This window comes from Micromys minutus (assembly GCF_963924665.1).
Source record: "Micromys minutus genome assembly, chromosome: 10".
NCBI classification, from domain to species: Eukaryota; Metazoa; Chordata; class Mammalia; order Rodentia; family Muridae; genus Micromys; species Micromys minutus.
This window is the reverse complement of record NC_137979.1, coordinates 27,979,537-28,001,955: the sequence shown is the minus strand read 5'-3', so window position 1 is coordinate 28,001,955 and position 22,419 is coordinate 27,979,537. Positions and strand designations below refer to the sequence as shown.

Sequence of the window (22,419 nt, the reverse complement as noted above, 5' to 3'; positions counted from 1 at the left end):
GTTTTAAAATAAAATAAAATAAAATAAAATAAAAGGTCGCCAGATTGGGGAAAATTCTAACCAGAGACACGTGGATCCAACCATTGTCTTTTATGAAATACCAAGCTTGGGATGCAGGTCATTTTCTTAGAGCCCTTACCACACACTTGTGCAGGATCAATCCCCAATCCCACAGAAAAGGAGGCGTGGAGACCCGGACCTGCAATGCCAGCTCTTGAGAGGTAGAGGCAGAGAGGTCTTAAGCCGAGGTAATCCTCAGGTACATAAGTTCAAGCCTGCCTGGAGTGTATGAAATCCTGTCTCGAAAGAAAGCAAGAGAAACGTAAATCACATCACATACGCTTCTGTGTTCTGAATGACTTGGTTTGGATAACACACCAGTCATTGGCACGATCTAATTTTATGACCTTTTCAAAAGTAAGCTGTAGCCCATTAGCCCTCTCTTTTCTCACTCTGTTCTCCAGCAACCGTGCATCCGCTTTCTTTGGATTTGCCCATCCAGACTTTGCATATCAATGGTATTATGCAGTCAGTGTCGTTCTGTTTGCTTATCTTAGTGTTTTCAGGGTTCATCACATTTTGGTGTATGTTAGTTGTTTATTCCTGAATTATCTATACATCGATATTCTATAGCTCACTTATCCACAGGCCTCCGGGATTTTTGATTTTTGACTCTTGAGATTGTATTGCCAGGAATGTTTTGTTTGCAGTTGTTGTGTTAGTGGTGGGGATGGGCTTTTGTGTTCTCTTGGGCACAGACCTTAGGGGTGAAATTGTTAGGCCCATGGCAGCTCTCGGCTTAACTTTTGTGGGAATGTCTCCATGGCCTTTTAATGTCCACAGTTGCTATTGAGATGTTGGAAGCCTTCCTTGTTTCTGATTCTGCAGATGCCACCTTTGTTTTGCTCCTCCTCAGAAGCTATGGAGGCATTCCTCTATCCCCAGCGTTGTGAGATTTCCTGATGACAAGCCTCCACATGTCCACTCCCACCCATTGGTCTGGGTTCTTGCTGGGTCTTTTCAGTTGTGGAATCCAGGTCCTCACCTCCCAAACACTTACATAGCATCAAGGTTGCTGCTACAGCTGTTCAAGTTGTGTGCTGCACAAAGGTGCCTCACTGAGAGGCAGATGGCAGCCAAATATCTACCCTGGGTTCCACTCACTGAGCTATGCGCCTTAACCCGAAGCTGTGTCTGCTTGGAAGGGGACATCTTTTTCTTCACAAACCCTTTCTCTGCCCAGCCAGCTGCAGGCTAGTGCATTTATCCAGCACAGGTGACCTAGAGGCTCACAGTGACCCTCCGCTCCCCTTCTCCTGTTCCTTCTTTATAATACTTTATTCAGACATTCTTCTCTTAGACTCGGTCTTCAAAATGCTATTTTTAGTGGGTGGAGTACAGCCAAGTAGTAGACCCGGCTTGCATGAAGGCATAGGCTTAAGTCCCAGTCTGCAAATAGGTAAACAAATGTCCTAGTTTCTCTCCCATCTCCCATCTTTGCTTTACTTTCTGATAAATTCTTTGCCTTATCTACTAATCTGTGGACTGGGGGGGTACGAGCGTTTGCCCTCTGAGAGCCCTGCACCTCTGTCCTTTAAGCACTTGCCTTCTTCAGCTTGTTCACAATTCATCTTGGGTCTCCCAAGGCACTGATAATTGCATCTTGAAGTGTTCTCCATCTAAAGTTTCTCCTTTCTTTCTGCTTTGGTGTTTGAGTCCCTGTGTCTCTGTTTGATGAGTTGTTTGTGTTGCAGAGTGAAGTGACTTCCTGTACCTGTGCTTCTCTGAGTTCTTTATCTCGGACCTGCCAACTTCCTGTGTGATAGAATTCTTCTGTTACTCTGTCTGGAGAGGAAAAGCCTCTCTTCTCAAATTCTACGGCCCGATGGGGAAGGAAGTCTGCAGGGCCAGATTTAGAATACCTCCCAAGTGCCCTGCCATTTTCATCAGGGAACTGCACTCTCAGCCCCATATGAGACTGCACGCCCAAAACGCCTGAGATGTTTCTAGAAGTGAGAGAGGAAGTCACCCAGGGTGATTGTGTGGGGAGGATTCCTAAGACTCTCTTTCCTAAATGCAACTACACACCTTTCAGAACCCAGTGAGGCTCCTGGGATATGTAGATGTCTTCCGTTGCCGACTTAGGGATCCCCTTTTCTCCTGTAACCATTGCTATTCCTTCATCTCTGTTCCATCCTAAAACTTTATTCCTTCGTCTTTTGCTCAGCCACTGTGGACTGTGTGTGCCAGACTCTGTCTTAGGACTTTGAGGAACAACAGAGAATAAAGTTGGCTAAAGTCTCTGATCTCAAGAAGCTCACAAGTCCATGGTGACTCTCGCCTGCTATCAGGAGAGTTGTCTCCTGAGCTACAGTGAGCTCTTATCTAAGACAAAGGCAAAACCCCACAAACCTTAGCGTCCAGAGGAAAGCAAAGAATAAATAAGACAGAGCAAGGATATAACCCAGTGGCAGAGGACTATGCCTACACACACACATACACACACACACACACACACACAGAGAGAGAGAGAGAGAGAGAGAGAGAAGTAAACATAACAAATAGAGACCATGATTAAAAAATTAATGCTAAGGATTTGGAGAGATGGCTCAGCGGTTAAGAGCACTGACTGCTCTTCCAGAGGTTCTGAGTTCAATTCCCAGCAACCACATGGCAGCTCACAAGTGTCTTAACTCAAGTTCCAGTGGATCTGACTCGCTCACACAGTCACACATGCAGGCCAAACACCAAATCTCCATTAAAAATGATAGAACTGTTCTGTAGAGCGCATGATAAAATGAGTAAGCAGGGTAAGGTGGTTGAGTGGGGTGGTTGGAGACAGGGAAGAACTGTGGATTTTGTTTTCTCTTAGGTGATGCTCTGGGTCTAGCCTAAGGTCTTGTGGGAAGCAGTGCAAAGAAAAACACATAGTTCAGAGAGACCTCGTCAAAAGGTGAGATTTAAGCAAGGACTCAGCTCTATGGATCCATCAAAGACCAAAGTGAAGGCCTTAAGGCAAGAATACCAAGTGAGCTGAAATAGCCAGGAGGGTACTGTATCAGGAGCAGAGAGTTAGAGACATAGAGAGAGTTAGAGACAGAGAGAGTTAGAGACATAGAGAGAGTTAGAGACATAGAGAGAGTTAGAGACATAGAGAGAGTTAGAGACAGAGAGTTAGAGACATAGAGAGAGTTAGAGGCAGAGTTAGAGACATAGAGAGAGTTAGAGACAGAGAGAGAGTTAGAGACATAGAGAGAGTTAGAGACAGAGAGAGTTAGAGACATAGAGAGAGTTAGAGACATAGAGAGAGTTAGAGACATAGAGAGAGTTAGAGACAGAGAGAGTTAGAGACATAGAGAGAGACATAGAGAGAGTTAGAGACATAGAGACGTAGAGAGAGTTAGAGAGAGTTAGAGACATAGAGAGAGACATAGAGAGAGTTAGAGACATAGAGAGAGAAATAGAGAGAGTTAGAGACAGAGAGAGTTAGAGACATAGAGAGAGACATAGAGAGAGTCAGAGACATAGAGACATAGAGAGAGTTAGAGACATAGAGAGAGTTAGAGACATAGAGAGAGATAGAGAGAGTTAGAGACATAGAGACATAGAGAGAGTTAGAGACATAGAGAGAGACATAGAGAGAGTTAGAGACATAGAGAGAGACATAGAGAGAGTTAGAGAGAGTTAGAGACATAGAGAGACATAGAGAAAGTTTGAGACATAGAAAGAGAAAGAGTTAGAGAAATAGAGAGATAGAGAAAGTTAGAGACAGAGAGTTTTAGAGACATAGAGAGTTACAGACATAGAGTTAGAGACATAGAGAGAGACATAGAGTTGGAGACATAGAGAGAGAGAGAGAGTTAGAGACATAGAGAGTTAGAGACAGAGAGAGAGAGAGAGTTAGAGACATGTAGGATGAGGCCGTGGTGATGGGTGGGACACTGGGCCCAATCAATCCGAGCCTCATACCATTGTAATATACTGTGAGAAAACAATTAAGCAGAAGAATTTCATGACATGGCTTATGCTTTGAAAGAATCATTCTGAAGGCCAGGATCATGGCCCGTACGTCTAGTGCCCAAAGGCTAAGGCAGAGAAGGTTTATGAGTTCAAAAGTCAAAAGTTACATGACGAGACTCCACCTAAAAATAGAATTAGGAAATAGAAGGAACTGGGCAGGGCGATGCCCACTTTTAATTCCAGCACTTGGGAAGCAGATCTCTGAGTTCAATGCCAGCCTGGTCTACATAGTGAGTTCCAGGCCACCTGGGACTATATAGTTAGACCCCATTGAAAGAAGACAAGAGGGACAGGAGGAGGGAAGGAGAAAATAGGAGGATCATTCTGTCTCTGTTGAGAAAAGGCTTTGGGGGTGCAGGAAGGCTGGAGAGGGGATAGTCAGAGACCAGTCAGAAGGGCTGCACAAATCCGATGGGAGTGGTGCCACCCTAGGTGGTGAAGCGTGCTGGAGGGTACACAGTACAGACTTTGGTGAGAGCCAGAATGTAACTCCAAAGCTCAGGTGTGAAAAGTGAATAAAACAAGAGCCAAGGTTGACGCTATGGTTTGGAGGAATGGAGAAGCCATTAGTGAGATTGGAGGACGCTGTAGGGTGGGAGCTCTGGTGGGGGAAGAGGAAGGGTTCACATTTGGAGACTAGAAAGATGGCTCAGCTGCTCTTGCTTGCTGAAAGCACTGGCTGCTCTCGAAGAGGACTGGAGCTCAGTTCCCAGCACCACGGGTGGCTCACAACCACCTGGAAGTCCTATGGGATCCAATGCCCTCCTGTGACCTCTATGAGCATCACACACACACACACACAGTCATGTGCACAGCATATACACACACACACACATAAATAAGTATTTTTTAAAATATATTTTGTCCAAATATGGCTGAGGTGTCTACTGAATATCCACACAGAGAACTGAATGAGTAGCTAGAAAAAGAAATCAGAGATTTTGGAGAAAGCTCTAGGTGGGGATATGAAATTGAGATTTGTTGGCCAGTAGGTGATTTGCAAAGGGAGAAGAGGAGCGGAGGCCGTTCTTGGAATGTCTTACCATCAAGGGAGCATAGCAGCAGGCTTGACAGCCGCCAAAAGTCATGTGGTGGCTTCACCGAACCGTGAATTTCTGTAAAGATAAATTACACTGACCAATACTCACACATTTGATTTATGGCTACGTGGTGGGAAGTCCAGACAATGTGCAGTTGTGCTCACGGTGGGAGTGGAGGAGCTGTGTGCTGCCAGGGCTCAGGACTCATCCTCGAACAAACTTCCACTCAGCTGGAAGAACTCAAAACAAGATTTCATCCTTATTCAACACCGATCCTTCCCTGGGGCCTGTCTGACAGTGCCTTGGGGATGACATTCAAACCAACGGGCACATTAAGACCCCAACTCTCACCACAGAGTTCCCCTGCCTATGTAAAACCCCAGCTGGCATTTGCACACACATCTCCTCCCCAGTGTCCGTTCCTGGGCTGCCTTCCAGCTTGCTGTGTCCGGTAGCAGTGCTAACGGATTGCGTTTTAAAATGACTTAGGGGTGTCTAGCAAGAGAAATAGAGAACCAAAGCTAACACAACGTATGGGAACAGAAAGCATTCAGGAGACACTGCTGACCTTGGTCCGTTGGCAGTCAAAGAAAGCACCTCGGCTTTTGAACTTGAAGTTAAGTACTACAGACTTTTTGCTTTGCCTGCTTCTATTAATTGTCTGTGCTTCCCGGAGGACTTCGCTTAATTAATCCAGTGTCAAGGCAGAGATCTACAAATTGAGGCTTAATTTAAAAACATGCTTTTTATAGTCCAATATTTCCAGCATGATGAATTCCCTGCGTAATTAAAAGTTTGATTAAAGCGGGACCTAAAAATACCCTAGTAAAAGCTTACCGAATATACCCCCTGAACGTTGCTCAGTGGCTTACTCTGAAATCCTTACAGCTTAAATGTACCTAAAAATTGCTATAAGCATTGCTAAGGCAAATCGAAATGGTCATAATTTTATAGAGTCTTGGAAGAAAGGAAGAAAAGTAGACAGACTCTTGAGAATGGCTGAGAGGGTGTGGGTGTGGACAGTTGGCCAATCTGTGACAATCAGTCACCTGTCTACCGCAAGAGGGCAGTAGCAGCCAGCGTAAGGCTCCCATAGTTGCAGGCGGCTTCCTCGGAGGGCTCATTAGAAGCCCCTGTAAACACACCCTTCTCTGGAAAGGAAGGGGAAACAGTTCGGAGCTTTTGTCCTTGGTAACAATAAAACAGGAAATAAGCGACAGGGCCTTGTGAAGGAGAACGATCCTTCTCTCCACCGTCCCGTCCAAGGAGGGGGTGACTGGTTTATTAATGGTTATAGATATCGATCTCCGCACCGGGATGTTCAGCCAAGATCACCGACAGCCATTGATGGAACGGAGCACTTTTTGAGGATTTGGGACACAGAACAATCTGTGGGGAGCTGTTTTATTTCAGGAAATTGGTTGGGACGGGTATTAGGAGTGTCCTGGAGTGAACTTTGCATTTATTTAATTTAGATATATAACTCGGGAACATTAAGATAATTAGAGTAATCTTTGGAAATTTGCAATATTTCTTTGTAAAAATTTCCAGGAAGCTAATTAGCACGAAGAGGGATCAACGGTGACAAACGTGCCCTCTGTGTTTTCAGTAGGTATTTTTATTGGTCTAAAATTACCCATAAAGTGAGATGAATCAGATATTTCTAATGTGTCCTCATGACTAACATCTGTTCTTGTTTTTACTCATAATTGCCACTAATATTATTGAGCTGTAATCTGGAAAAACTTTCAGGACTTGAAATAAAGAAATTAAATTATTCCTTAATTTAATGTTGTTTCAATTCAGCATTTATTGAACACTTACAATTGAATGAGAAAAAACAGTGCTCTTCTCTCTCTCTCTCTCTCTCTCTCTCTCTCTCTCTGTGTGTGTGTGTGTGTGTGTGTGTGTGTGTGTGTGTGTGTAAATTTTTTTTCATGAGCCTTCCTTGGTATATGCTATACCTTAGCTCACAGAGGTGCCTCAAAACCATGCGAAAGCCAAGCCCAACTCAGGGAAACTTGCTCCCTGTATTGGTAGGAGACAGGAAGTAAAATAGGTTTTGGGGTCAGTCAATGAACAAAGGTTCCTGTCTCCAAGTCTTACAATCCAAGTTTGTCCTCTGATCTGCACACACATGCTATGGCACATATTCGTGTACACACACACACACACACACACACACACAAACACACATACGTGCACGAGCACCCGTCAGTAAATAAAACATAATAAAAGTGTTCAGTTTTAAAATTCTAGTAGACGGTTGAAATCATGGTTAGGCTTCTCTTAGTGATATTTAAAACTCTCGCTCAGTTCCATGTGTATATATATAATGGTTTGTTCAACTCAAATCAGCAGATCTTTATCCCAGCCAACACCGGGTTAGACTAGAAGCAACCGTGGTGAATAAAACTCCACCTGTTCTGGGAGAAAAGAGACAGATCTTACAGCATATTTTCTTATTTGCTCTCATAGAAATCCTGCAGTGCTGTTCCTATTTTACAAAATGATGGACTGGCTCAAAGCAACTAAATGATTTGTTTAAGGTCACAAAGTTAGTTGAGGTTGAGCCAAAATTAGAACCCAGACCTATCCAATTCTAAGGTACCCTTTCCGTTGGACCAATCTATCTAAATATTAGTCATTGGCTCCAGCGAACCTATAGGAATGGCAGCTAATGGTTTTCAGTAGTGGGCAGTAACAACATATCATGAAACAATTTTTAACTAGAGAATATTTCAAATATAGTATAAAGAATAAACACTGTGAATTCATTAAGAAATGACATTTTATAGTCAACCTTAACATGCCTTGTTTGAGTTGGCTTCGTTTTACTTTGTTTTATGATACTGGGAAGTGACCTGGGGTTTTGTATGTGCAAGGCAGATGCTCTACCACCTAGCTACATCTCCAGCCCTTTTAAGATTTTGGTTTAAAACAGGGTCTCCCTGAGTTGCTGAGGCTGGCTCAAAACTGTTATCTAGCTTAGGCTAACACAAAACTAGCAAACTTCTTGCTTAAGCCAGCCAAGGCGCTGGGATTAGTATTATCGCGCCCATCTAAGTCCGATGCTTTGTTTTGTTTTTAAAATATAAACTATAACAGGAGCAGTCAAGATTTTCTACACCTCTCATCCCATTCTCTTTTCTCCTAATGTGATCATGAATTTGGAGCTTATCACCTTCATGCCTGATTCATTCCTTTTACTGTATCTTTTTTGTTTGTCTTTTAAAAAAAATATTTGTTTAATGTATGTGAGTACACTGTAGCTGTCATCAGACACACCAGAAGAGGGCATCCGATCCCATTACAGATGGTTGTGAGCCACTATGTGGTTGCTGGGAATTGAACTCAGGACCTCTGGAAGAGCAGTCAGATGAGCTCTTAAATGATGAGCCATCTCTCCAACCCTATCTTTTTGGTTTTTTGATATAAGGTTTCCTCTGCATAGTGCCAGCCATCCTGGAACTTGCCCTACAGATCAGGCTGGCCTTGAAATCAGAGATTTACCTGCCTCTGCCTCCTGATTAAAGTCATGTGCCCCCACCACCTGGCTTCCTTTTACTATATCTTTATGAAATCACAAATCTTACAGGTTTTTAAACCTTTGAGAGTTATACCCAAATGCATATAAGATTCTACACATTATATGTGTGTGTGTGTGCTTTCAGTGTTAACAGCTATGTATCATTCCATTACATAAGAATATCAAATTCCACCTACCTTTTAGATTTAAATATGTAAACAAGATACTGTTATGATTTTGATTCACAACCTAGCTAATGAATTTTAAACATAGTTAAATGTATTTCTTCATATTTAAAGTATGATGTCACCTATACTAACTTTTCCTCTTCTTGTTGCAGGTCATTCTCGAGTTGAAGTCTGGAAATTCAAGAACATTGTCATTGAAATCCTGTACCACTGGATATGCATTTGTTTAACTCTCACAGAGCTAAACAACCAGCAGGGCAGTTTCATCGTACCTCCTTTGCCCAAGAAGAGTACCACCTCTCTTTATGCAGTTTCCTCAGAAAGATCACTTCGGGAGAGATTTTAAGGGTTGGTGCTGTATCGGACATGTTCATTGTGCCCAATTCCATTTAACCATGAGATATGTTCAACTGGAAAGAATGCCCCGTGGACATATTCTGCTCCCAGATATTCACCCCAGCACTCTCCAAAGCCACAAGTGCTACCTAAGGGAGAGGTTTTATCTAAAGAGTATGCATTAATGATGACCATAACCAGAGGTACCAGAACACATAACAGAATGTATGTTAGTTTGAGCCTTCTGTATAACAAGAGACTATCATGGCTGTTTGGGAAGTCACTTTTCGTTAATTTAAATAGAAAAATAAAGAGTACTGGGCGTCTGGGCAAGGAGACATGGCAGCTTTTACATCAAAAGAGAACCAAACAATAAATATCTTAAGAAGTGGACTTGTAACTGTTTTTTAGAATTTCTTCGAAAGACTGTCCAAGCACTACTTCTCCCTCTCTTCTCCATCTTTCCTTTCCTTAACAATTTAAAAGTCATGTTTATATTTCTGTTTGTTTGTTAGAAACAGAATCTCTATATATTTCTGAGGCTAGCAAGGAACTGAATGTGTAGCCCAGGCTGGCTTTGAACCCCTGATATTCCTGCCTCAGCACCCTGAGGGCTGTAAGTATAATTATGTGCCCTGCCACAAATATCACTTCAATGAACAGGAAATGTTTGTCCATGGCTCACAGAATAAAGAAAACATCGGTCTTTATTAATAATAAAAAAAAAACTTCTCAAGTTTATAACTACAAAAGAACCTGTGCTTGCTTGTTATTACAGCAAACTTTACTGCTGTGCTGTAAGATGTCATCTTTGTAAGACATTTCCTTACAAAGATGACAAACCCCATTTTTAATAAAAATTGGGAAATTAAACTTTACTTTCTGTATTAGGTGACAGACTGTGATGTGTCCTGAGTGTCTTATAAGTGGAGATTGGCAGTCTGTCCTCCTTCCTGATAAGATAGCAGTGTTATTACCAGCTATCTTGTCTCAGATGAGCTCGAGACCAGCGCGTCCACCCTTGGCCACCTCGTACTTGGAGGGAAGCATTTGCAGGCACTTGCAGCAACACTTCTAGCAACAGTTTTCTCGAAGACATTAAGCCGGTAGCCGTATATCCAGATGACTTCAGAACAAACTTGTGAATACAGAGGATGGCGCAGGCCTCTGGGGAAAGGAGGGCCAGAGAGGCTGTCCATATTGTGGCTATGGGAATTAAATTTTCTATGGCCTAGTGATGATAGATATTTTACATTTTCTCAAGTTTTTCTTTTCAATATTTGAGTTATCTTCCTTATGTGTATGAGTGTTTGCCTGAGTGTGTGTCTGTGCATCATGTGCACTGTAGTGGCCAAGAGAGCCAGTCACAACCAAATGTGCGGGCCATGTAAGTGTTAGCAATTGAACTGTTTTCCTCCGGAGAAGCAGCCGGTGTTCTCGACTGATGAGTTGTGTCTCCAGCTCCCACGTTTTATTTTATCATTAAAAAAAAAAATTGAGACATAGTCTCTCTATGTAAGCTGTCCTGAAACTTGCTAAGTAGAGTCTGCTGGCCTCAAATTCGTGGAGACCAGCCTGCCTCTGCCTCTGGAGTGCTGGGATTAAAGACGTGCACCACCGTGCTCCATTGTTTTTGAGATAGGATTGAACGTAGTACAGGTTTGCCTAGAACTCAGAAGGTAGCTGCAGAAGAACCTTGGACTCCTGAATCTTCTGCCTCTAATTCCTGAATGCTGGGGTTACGGGCACACACTGTGACCCTGCCTCGTCTGTGGCGTGCTGGGGATTGAACCCGGAGTTGTGTGCGTGTTAGGTGAGCACTCTACCTGAGCTATAGCCCCACCCCGTTTGTGGCATTTAACCTGTTAGAAGCATGTGTCGTGGCATTTAACCTGTTAGAAGCATGTGTGCACACTAGCTCATTCGATTCTCCCAGTAAAGTAGGTGATTTTGGTACCATCCGTACTTTCTCAATGAGGAAACAGGCTCAAAATGAGTGAAGTGTCACTTTGCAAGGTGGGAAGTTCACTAACGAAGCCCAGATAGGAAGTGTCTCAGCTGGATCTGCTAAAAGCATAAAAGCCATGCATTTATACCTTCTTGGGGGAAAACACTGTACTGCGTATGCCTGTACGTCTCTGTGTGCATAAGCTCACTGTGGCGGTGATGCCAGTGGGGGCCAGAAAAGGACGTCAGATCCCTTGGAGCTGGAGTTGAAGGTCATTGTGAGAGCTGGGAGCTGAACTGTCTGTCTGGGGTACTCCAAAAAGATTGGATGAAATGCAGTCTCAATATCGAGCCACAATAAACTCCGTCTGAACAGAAAGTGACTACTAAGCCGAAGCAGAAGCATGCCAAGGCGCGCTGCCTCGCGCTGTGACGAAGCAGAAGCATGCAAAGGCGCGCTGCCTCGCGCTGTGACGAAGCAGAAGCATGCAAAGGCGCGCTGCCTCGCGCTGTGACGAAGGCAAAGGGGACACAGGAAAGAAGAGTCCTGACAGGTCAACAGGCAGGAAGACGAAGAGCCAGGGGCTGGAGAGGAGGCTCAGAGCTCACGAGCATATGTTGCTCTTGCCGAGGCCCAGAGATCAGTTCTCCACACCCACTGTGGTGGCTCACAACCATCTGTGGCTCCAGCTTCAGGGACTCACAGTTCTGGCTTCTGCTGACACCAGACGTGCATGTGATGCTCGGATATATGCAGGTGAAACTCTCGTGCACCTAATACACCTTTGAGAAGTATTTTAAAGAAGAGTGAATTAGAAGAGGAAGAAGTAGTAGCTAGGGTGTGTGTGTGTGTGTGTGTGTGTGTGTGTAGTCATTCACATTATTTTGCTAAGAATATGAAATTAAGTATATCTAGACATTACCTTCAGTGTCAAAACCGTACAGACCTTTCTATAGCTGATGAGACTCTATTTTCTTGTGGGTCTCTGTGTGTGTAGAGGTGTGCTGTATGGGAGCCCAGGGGAGCCAGAAGAAGACATTAAATGCCCTGGAGCTGGAACTTAAGGCAGTAGTGAGCCACCTGATGCAGGAGCTGGGAACAGAACTGTTTTCCTGTGCAAGAGTGGCAAGTACTTTTAAGCACTGAGCCATCTCTCCAGCTTACAAGATAAGAATCTTGTGAAGAAACCACTTTAATCCCAACATTTGGGATTTTCTGGGAGACAGAAGCAGGTGAGTCTCTGAGTTTGAGGCTAACATGGTCTACAGAGCAAGTTTCAGAACAGCCAGGACTACATGGAGAAACCCTGTCTTGGGGAAATAGAAAGAGCAGGTTGTAGTTTTTTTTTTTTAAACTAAGTATATATTTTTTAATGTTTGGTGTTGAATGTTGCTAAATACTTGTTTCTTTAACGTGTTGTGTATAGGGGGTCTCGAAAAATTTTAAGAGGCCTAGGGATAACCCGGAACTAGAGCACATACCTAGCATGTATCAAGTCTAGGGTCAATCTCTAGTATTAAAAGAAACAATAAAATAAATAAATAACCACCATTGATATCTTAATCTAACCCAATAAATTAAAAGTTTGATTAAACTAGACTCTACCCAAAGGCCACTTTCTAAAAGTATTTATTTAATGTCTGCTTGTATGCCTGTGCCCCTGTGACTATCTAGTGCCTAAGGAAGTCAGAAGAGGGATCAGAGCCCCCCAAGTTCCGGTGTTAGTGAGCCTCGGAAGCTGCCATGTGGGCACTGGGAACAGAACTCTGGTTCTCAGCAAGAGCAGGACTCAGTCTTAAGCATCAAGCCATCTCCTCAACACCCAAAACTCCTTCCAGCATAAATGTATCCAAATATTTTACTATAAGCCTTGCGTGTATCTAAATCATCTTATTTAACTGTTTCTTCCAGAAGCTTAGACTCAATTGGATCCTTTTTTAATTTTATATTTTATTTATTTACATTTCAAATGTTATCCCCTTTCCCAGTTTCTCCTCTGCCTTTCCCATTCCCTCTTAACCTGCTTCTATGAGGGTGCTCCCCCACCCACCCACTCCCACCTCACCGCCCTAGCATCCCTCCCCCACCCACCCACTCCCACCTCACCGCCCTAGCATTTCTCTACACTGGGGCATCAAGCCCTTACAGGACCAAGGGACTCTCCTCCCATTGATGCCAGATAAGGCTCCTTCAGCTCCTTTAGTCCTTCCCCTAACTCCTCCATTGGGGTCCCTGTGATGGTTGGTTTCCAGACTCTACGTCTGTATTGTCAGGATCTGGCAGAGCCTCTCAGGAAACAGCTGCATCAAGCTCCTGTCAGCAAGCACTTCTTGGCATCAGCAATGGTGTCTGGGGTTGGTGGCTGCATGTGGGATGGATCCCCAGGTGGGGCAGTCTCTGGATGGTCTTTCTCCAGCTCTGTTCCACCCTATGTCTCTGTATTTCCTTTAGACAGGAGCAGTTCTCTGGATCTTTGTTTTTAGTTTTAAATTGTTATTACAGTTAGTTATTTACCGTGTGTGTGTGTGTGTGTGTGTGTGTGTGTGTGTGTGTGTGTGTGTAGAAGTACACACACGGAGATCAGAAGACGAAGTGAAGGAGTCTGTTCTCTTTTTTCACCATGAGAATCCCAGGAATCAAACTCAGCTCTTCAGAGTTAGCAGCAAGAGCCCTTAGCTATGCGCCATGTCTCTGGTGCTTAAATAAAATGTTAAATGAGACTTACTATTTTTAATTATGTATATGTTGGGGGGATGTATGGACAAGAGTGCTAATGCCTGCAGAGGTTAAAGGTGCTGGCTCCTGGGCCTGGAGCTACTGGTGGTTGTCAGCTATCTGACGTGGTTCCTGGGAATCAAAACCAGGTCTTCTGGGAGAGCAGCCAGTGTTCTTAACCACTGAGCCACCTCTCCAGCCCCATGTTCATTAGGTTTCCTAGTTGGCTTCTTATAGCGAACAAGCAAATTGACCCTGCATAGTGGATGATCTATCTCTTTTTCCTTTCTGACAACGCACATCCAGAAACAGGGTTCTGTGTAGAAATGCTGATAAGGGACCTCCATGTAGCTTAAAGGCAGTGTGTTTGCGTAGCAAGTGCAAGGCTCTGAACATGATCTCAGCAGCGTAAGTTTAAAAGGACCTACTGAAGCCTGGTGGTGGTGACGCGTACCTATAATCTCAGCACTCAGGAGGCAGAGGCAGGCAGATCTCAGTTCAAGACCAGCCTGGTCTATGAAGTGAGTTCTTGGACAGTCAGGGCTACACAGAGAAACCCTACCCTGTCTCACCATTTCATCTAACTAGCAGCCTTTTTAGCAGGTTCACAGAATTGCACTACCACTGTAGCAAGTTTTAGACATTTTTGTCACCCCCAATAGGAACCCCCATATCCACCGTCATCAGTTCAGTCTAACTTCCCCCAACTCTTTTATTATTTATTTGTTTGTTATTTGTTGTTGTTGTTTTGAGACGGGTGTCTCACTGTGTAGCTCTGCTTGTCCTGGAACCCACTGTGTAGACCAGGAAGACCGCAAACTTACGTAGATCTACCTTGTTCCTACACCCCACATGCTGGGATTAAAGGTGTATGATGTTATACCTTTACAAAGGCATCCCCCACCCTCCCCCCATTCTTGCCTTAGGCAGCCACCAGTCTGCTTTCTATTTTATTTTATTTTGAAATAGGATCCTGCTGTGTAGCCCTGGCTGGCCTGGAAGTATGTAGACCAGGCTAGTCTTGAACTCAGAAAGATCTGCTATCCCTATCCTCTACCTCCCGAGTGCTGAGGTTAAAGGCATGCACCACCACAGGTAGCTCAATTCGATTTCCTTATGAACTTGCCTATCTGGCAAATATAAGAGGAATCATACAAAATATATGATCTTTTGTGACTGACCTCCTTATGTTATGTCAGCCTAAATATGATAAAGCAACCAACTTTCCTGAATTTCCCTAAACATTCTTAATCCACTAACTCAGAAGATCTCTCCCCTAGTAATCTAGTAATGATGGGTGGTGCCACGGGCCTCTAATCCCAGGACTCGGGGCAAGGGCAGGAGGAATTCTGAGTTCAAGACCACTCTGAGCAAGATGAGATCCTGTCTAAAAATTATATGCCTGGCCCTGAGGATGCAGCTGAGTGGGTAGTTGCTAAGCAAATACAAAGCCCTGAAAATGATTCCCAGCACCACATAAAAGCAGATGTGCTGGCATTACGACTCCAATCCTGGCACTTGGAGACTGAAAGCAGGAAGACCCAAATCTCAGTGTGCTCCATAGTAACGCTGGGCCACCACTTTATCAGATCAGCTATATTTGCTTGCAAGAGGTTCTCACAGCTGAGCTCACTGATGTTCCCTCGTAGGAGACGCTGAGGAATGGGGCTCCCACCTGAGTGAGTATCTACCCATCCTTGCCAGCCAGTCGTTTACAGTCCTGGCCTCTAGGAGGGGCTGGAGTATACAGACAATGTAAGCAGGGATGGTCTAGGGGAGGAGACTCCAACTGTGCGACCATGGGAGAATCCATGCTGTGTGCAGACCTTCCAGTGTGGCTACCTATAACTTCTCACCGGTGCTATGTCAAGAAGCCAAATAAACTCATTAGCTTCCTATGGTAAACTTTGGTGGAATGGTACCTGTTTGTACTTGGGACCTTAGGAGGAAAGGCAGGTGTTTACATCTCCCCCAGGGAAAGAATTCTAGCAACATTGGGATATGGAAGGCCCTAAATAAATAGATAACTTCTTTCAACTGACAAGATCAATTAGCCGAATACAGGAAGGTGTATTAGTCAGGGTTCCCTAGCGTAACAGAATTTATAGAATGAATATATATGAACTGGAATTTATTGGAATGACTTACAAATTGCAGTACAACTAATCCAACAATGGCTGTGAATGGAAAGTTCAAGAATCTAGTACTTGCTCCGTCTCACAAGGCTGGATGTCTCAGCTGGTCTTCTGTGTGTGGTGGAATCCTGAAGAAGTAGGCTCCAATGCCAGTGAAGGAATGGATGTGTGAGCAAGGCAAGGGCAAAGAAAAATGTGCCCTCCCCCACTTCTGGACTGTAGTTGACAGTGAAGTTGACAACCAAAAATAACCATCATATAAAGCCTGTTTCTTTTCCCTGAAGCAGTTCAGTAAACTACCTTGTACTCAAGTTATTGATCATTACACTTTACCCCCTATCTATTGCTTAAGCTTAAACCATCCTCACAGATCTCAACTGGGGAGGCCGCTTTGGGTGATGACATTTTTGTTTCATGTGACTCTGACTCTCTAGCCATGGATGTGTGAATTAGGGGTCACCACTCACTAACATGAAGACAACTTGTGAAACAGACTTACAAAAACAGAGAACTCAGCTGAGTGTGGTGCCGCAGCTCTGTAGTCCCAGCACTCAAAGTCTCAAGCAAGGCTTCAAGTTCAAGGCCAGCCTGGGCTATAATAGAGAGACCTCATTTACTCTCTTCCCTCCAAAAATGTACCAGAGGAGACAAATAAACTTGAGACATAGCAAATAGAACATGTCCTTAAAAGATATTAGGTGTTTAGAAAGGGGAGGTGTGATGGTGGGTGGTGAGGCCTGTTCCTTTTAACATAACTGGAGCCATTTTGTGTTCAGTCTTCATTTTGCTCTAAGGCAAAGTTCAGGTTCTCAGACTTCACTTCCCAGAAGTAATTACCCAAATAGCTGACACTGAAACATTCTCTGAAAAGGTCATAACCATAGGGGGATATAATGCTCAGTCTCTGTTATCTCAATTTTCTCAAACTCCCCTGCTCATCAACCATCCATCACCCCTCTTACCTCACTTATGACTAATCAGGTTAAAGTTTGGCTGATAATACTTTGTCTAGTTAGCCAAAATGTAGTACTGCCTCCACCCTTGTCTTCTGAACTTCTGAACCTGTTTTTTTTTTTTTTTTTTTTCTAGTAAAAAACCTGCCCTAACAACAGACTGGTACTACAATTAGGCTCCCTAGTCCTTTTTTGTTGTGGTTCTGAATGTTCAGTCTTGGGGTGTGCATTCAATAAACTATTCTTGCTTAACTGAGATTTGTATGGTTTGTGTAGTGATTCCTGAACCTCGGCAGTGGGTGTTCATAGGACTCCGGCATACTACTATGAGTCAGCAGAAGTTGTAGAGAGGCTAAAGGTAACTAAGAGGCTGGAAGCAGAGGCTGCAAGTAGTGACAGAGACATAGGTAATGCTCATGTCAAAAGATTAAACAGATGATCCACTGGTTTGGGTGCTACTGTCCCCACAGCTGTCTTGTTCTCAATTCCAAGTGGCCATTTTCTCAAAGCCAAAGAGAGTGGGAATTGTTACACATTGGGGAACATGGTGGTGATAAGTTCTTTTCCTGGCCTACCTCACTTCTGTATTGCATCTCATGTGAAAAAGCCCAGACTTGGGTTCTAAAATCTCAGTGGCTTCCCTGTGTCCTTAAGTCCTGCAGCAACTACCACTGTTACTGCAGACCGCCAAGTGAGCAAAGAACCCTCTTCAACATCGCATCTGAGAAGCCAAGATTCTAGTTCATGAAAACCAAGGACTGATTTATTTCTGTGCCACAAAGGCAATGGGAGATTCCTGAACAACACTAATTTAGAAGCCCTCATCATTTGGGATTCTGGGGTCCCACTGAGCAGTCTTGTGTGACCAATTCCCATGTGATCTTTTCAGCAAGAATTAGATGACCTTGGCCCTTTTTTATTTTAAGAAAAGTTAACACATCCTGTTTGCTGAATTGTCCTATTATACAAGACCTACTGAGATCAGAAAATTCTTAGCCCCACCTCAGTACTGTTTTGTTTATTTCAGAATCATCTTCCAATTATTTTAGCCTTGGGAGTTGGCAAATAGCCCAAGAGCTAAACCTAGCCAGGTGTTTACTAAGGTAAACTATGCTTTGGAAGCCCAGTGTGGCGGCACACACTTGCAACCCCAGAATTAGGAAGCCCAGGTAGAAAACCAGTAAATCCTAGGCCAACTCTGGCTACATAAAGGAGGCTCTGTTACTCAAAATAAGAAGTCTGATTGGAAAGTTGGCCGAATTGTCTATGGCTACCTTTACGCCATGAGGTCAATGATGGATAGCTTCCAGACAATACACACAACAAGTTCCTAACTCTCTAACTGCAGGGCAGTTTGCCAGTCTCTGAATGTCAGACATAATTTTGATATTTACCTCTACATTGCTTAATAATATGGATGGGTTGATACATTCTTTACGCTCCCAATTTTGGCAAAATCCATTAACTTCTCATGTTGGGATAGTCTTTTTGTACACTGTGAAATGATGTGTCTTTGTCCTTCCTCAAGTATCAAAGGAATTCTCTGATTGGCTCTTAATAAAAATCTGACAGCCAATAGCTAGGCAGGAGAGGATAGGAGGGACTTCTGGACAGAGATAAGAATTGTGGGAAGAATTGAGAGATGAGGAATTCATCAGCCAGACACAGAGAAAGTAGGACCTACCAGTACTGAGGGGAGGTGGTAAATGAGGACCAGCGATTAAACGAGACACAGCTAATTAAGTTATACATTCTAGTTAAAGGCCCAAGCTTTCATAAATAATAAAATAATCTCCATGTCATTATTTGGGAGCTGAAGGATGGAGAGAGTCTGAGGATAATGTCATATAAAAATATAACTTCTTCTCCTCAAGGCTTCAAGTGTGTATGTGTGTGCATGCTTATGTGCACATAAATACTTCCCATTCTTCCATCAATATGATGTCATCATTTGAGTTATAAAAGTTGGGTATCCATATACATCACCATGACCATACATCTGTTGTATGGAGTGTGCAATTATTTTTTCATGCTTGTACGGCCTTTCAATATTTCTGGAGTTAATGTCAAAAGAAAACTAGAAGAGCTGGATCACATGAAGATTTCAGAGCAGGGACGTTTAATGGTAAAGGAGGTTACTTCATAATGAAGACGGGAAAACTAGTTAAGAGCACATGCCATTCTTAAAATATTTATATATCTAATAACTGAGTTTCAGAATATAAGAAGCAAAACCTGATATTTCAAATGTGGGTAAGCACAATACTTTAATTTTTTAAGATTTGTTTTATGTGTATGGGTGTTTTGCCTGCATGTATGTATGTGCACCACCTCTGTGCCTGGAGCTGTTGGGGGGCCAGAAGAAAGTGCTAGATCCCCTGGGATTCCAGAGTTATGAAGCACCATGTGAGTAGTAAGAGTTGAACCCTGGTTCTTTGCCTCCCAATATTTATTTAAAAAGAGAAAAAAACTTTTAAAATCTTTTGTTTAAAGTCATGGTATTGCACACCTGCAATCCCACTGTCTGGAGGCGATTGCAGAAGGGTCCCTGTAAGGTCAAGGCCAATCTGGCTTACATAGTGAGCTCCAGTCCAGCTGCACCTGCATATCAAGACCTTGTCTCAGGAAACAAGGGGGTAGAGCGATGGCTCAGTGGCAGAGGTCACTGGCTGCTCTTCCAGAGATCCTACGTGCAATTCCCAGCACCCGTGTGGCAGCTCATTTCACTAACTGTAGTCCCAGAGGATCCGATGCTCTCTTCTGATGTGCAGATGTATGTGCAAACAAGACACCAATATACAGAAATTACATAAACAACCCTTAAAACAATAAAACCCACCGAAGAGTGTCTAAGGCAAAAGTAGTAATTATTTTACCCTCTTTGACAAACAGAATAACCACAGCACTACTGTATGCGACTGTAAACGTTTTACATTATAGACAAAGTGCTAAAGTGGGTATCTGCTTTGGATGTTGGAAAACAGACTTAGGGCTTCACGCATGCTAGGCAAGCACTCTACTATTGACGCACATCCCTCAAAGGCGGGGTATGATATATTACAGGTGTATAGTGGAGGGCTGGGGAATGCAGCTCAGTGGTTGGAGTGACCCACATTCACTTGCCTCCATAGTACATACTGGGTATGAAGGCGAATGGCTGCAGTCCCAGCAGTGTAGGGGAGAGCAGGAGGCTCAGAAGTTCGGGTCATTCCCGGCTACAGGGATTCTAAAGTAAAACATTAGAAAATTATAAGCATAGAATATGGTTAATACAGATGAAGGCTGGGTCATGAATCCAATTGTAAGATCTTCTCCATGAGCCCACAACAAAGCACAGTAGTGTCTGGGGGTGGGTGGTGAGCAGAGAACATATGGGGAAAATGGAGAGCAAGTGATAGGTGTTTATAACCTGTGATGGTTATCCTCAGTTGTCAGCTTGACTACATCTGGAATGAACTACAATCCAGAAGTGGAGGGCACACCTGTGATCTGGATTGACACAAGCCTTTAATCCAGATCTTGAGGGACACCGTGATTCTGGGCCATATCTTCTGTTGGACCTAGGTAAGGACAATGGAAGGAAGTGGTTTGTTCACTATTCATTGGCTAGACTCACTTTGCCAGCACATCTGTTGCAGCCTACTTCTTCAGGATTCCAGGAATACAGAAGAACAGCTGAGATGCCCAGCCTCGTGGGACTGGGCCAGTACTAGATTCTTGGACGCCCCATTGACGGCTGTTGATTGTTAGGTTAGTTGGACTGTTGCCTGCAAGTCATGGGGGGGGGGGATTGATTCATTCCAGAAGTTCTTTGTTCTAGAGTACCCTAATACCAAAGTCACTTTAATGATAATGGTTTAAACATTCCAATTTAAATGAGATTATCAAGCTATATGCTATCAGCAAGAAGTCCAATGTGAATATAAACCTATCACATAGGTTAACAATATAAAGAAAAAAAAGGAATACTATGGGACTGGAGAGATGGCTCAGTGGCTAAGAGCACTGACTGGGGGGCTGGAGAGAAGGCTCAACAGTTAAAAGCGCTGACTGTTCTTCTAGAGGTTCTAAGTTCGATTCCCAGCAACAACATGATGGCTCACAACCATCTGTATGGAATCCAATGCCTTTTTGTGTGTCTGAAGTGTACTCATACGTATAAAACAAATAAATGTAAAAGAAAAAAGCATACTATGTTAACATTAATCAAGCAGAACTGGTTATAGCAAAACAGAAGAATGAAGAGTCATTTTTGTTCTCTTTTGCAGTGCAGGAGTTCAAACCCAGGGCTTTGAGGATGCTAGGTAAGTGTTCTACCTTTGACACACAAAGCTCTCAGGGCCAATTCCTAATGATACCAGAGTTATTGTAACAGGACATCACCATCCCACTTGTCCACATGACTTCCAAATATATGTGGGCGGGAGGAGACAGAACAGAAACAATTATACAGCCTTTTTATAATTGGCCTCTTAAACTGTTGTACTAGTCCTTAGGACCTAGGTAAAATGTTAAGGCCTAGGTAACTGTTTCCTGTCTAGCCTGCCATTTTGTGCTGTTATTAAGGAATCTTTCTCGTATGCTGTTACTGCTGTTGCTAGGATGTTCTGTGCTTTAGTGTTCTTGAAAAACAATCTCAATCAATTAGAACTGCTTTGTATAGTTGGTCACGATAAGCTTCGACCCACATGTATGTGTTTTTTGCTTTTATAAGCTGCCCTGAGACGGACCCCAACATAGGAAAGACACCTGCACCAATATAAGAAGCTGTTTGGACTGAAACTTCTATGTGAGTAGGAGTTGAATAAAGTTTAAGTTCCTACCTAAGACATCTCTGGGAACTGACATCCTACTTGGCAGTATGTGGATAACTGACTTTCTGGTTGGCAAGTTAAGACATGAATGTTAGGCACAGATAAATACCTCAACTAATGGAGGTGGAGGGAAGACATGCTTCTAATGAAATCGCCTATCTCTAAATCGTGATTGGTGGAGTAACTTGGCACAGATGTTTGCAAATTCTAGGCTTGAAAGCCCTATAGGATCTTAACTCAATGCCACAGTCAGCTCCCGAGTTTGGACTTTGGCCGACCTGGGGCATGATGTCAAGAGATCAGTGTCTGAGTGGTTTGTGCGCTAATTCCCAGACTCCCAGTACCAGTTCAGAATGGTGGATGTACAGATGAAATGTGGCCAGGCTTTGTTTTGTTTCGTTTTTTAAATGGGGTGGCACACTTGTGATGAATTACTGTTATTTAGAAGGCCGAGGCAGGATAATCTGGACCATATAGCTAGATGGTCTCTAACACTGGCACTTTTAAAATAATATCAGTTCTTGGCGAGGATCTGCAGTTCAGCATTCCGAAAGCTGAGGCAGGAAGACCTTGAGTTCTAGGACAGTCAGGGTTATATAGCAAGACCCTGTTTGAATAAAATAATCAGTTCACATGGAGGTTCTATTGCTTTTCGGTTTTTGGTTGCCCAGAAACAGCTACACTGAACAGCTCAGGAGAACAAATCTACAGATTTCTAGGTAGCCGTTTTGAAATTCATTA

At 43.4% G+C, this 22,419-nt stretch overlaps 2 protein-coding genes across 2 annotated transcripts in view; one reads left to right on the top strand and one right to left on the bottom strand.

Moving 5' to 3' along the window:
* The window catches only part of EFCAB5 (EF-hand calcium binding domain 5), a gene marked incomplete at both ends in the record, with an annotated part of 109,788 nt that extends 100,665 nt beyond the window's left edge, over positions 1–9,123 (top strand). The window contains one exon of the mRNA XM_080922414.1: positions 8,930–9,123. Within this exon, the coding sequence (XP_080778540.1) occupies positions 8,930–9,123 (194 nt within the window). The remainder of the gene's footprint in view (positions 1–8,929) is intronic.
* Positions 1–22,419, bottom strand: part of LOC308426474 (ATP synthase membrane subunit K, mitochondrial-like) — a 316,992-nt gene that overhangs the window by 108,639 nt on the left and 185,934 nt on the right. The window lies entirely within an intron of this gene.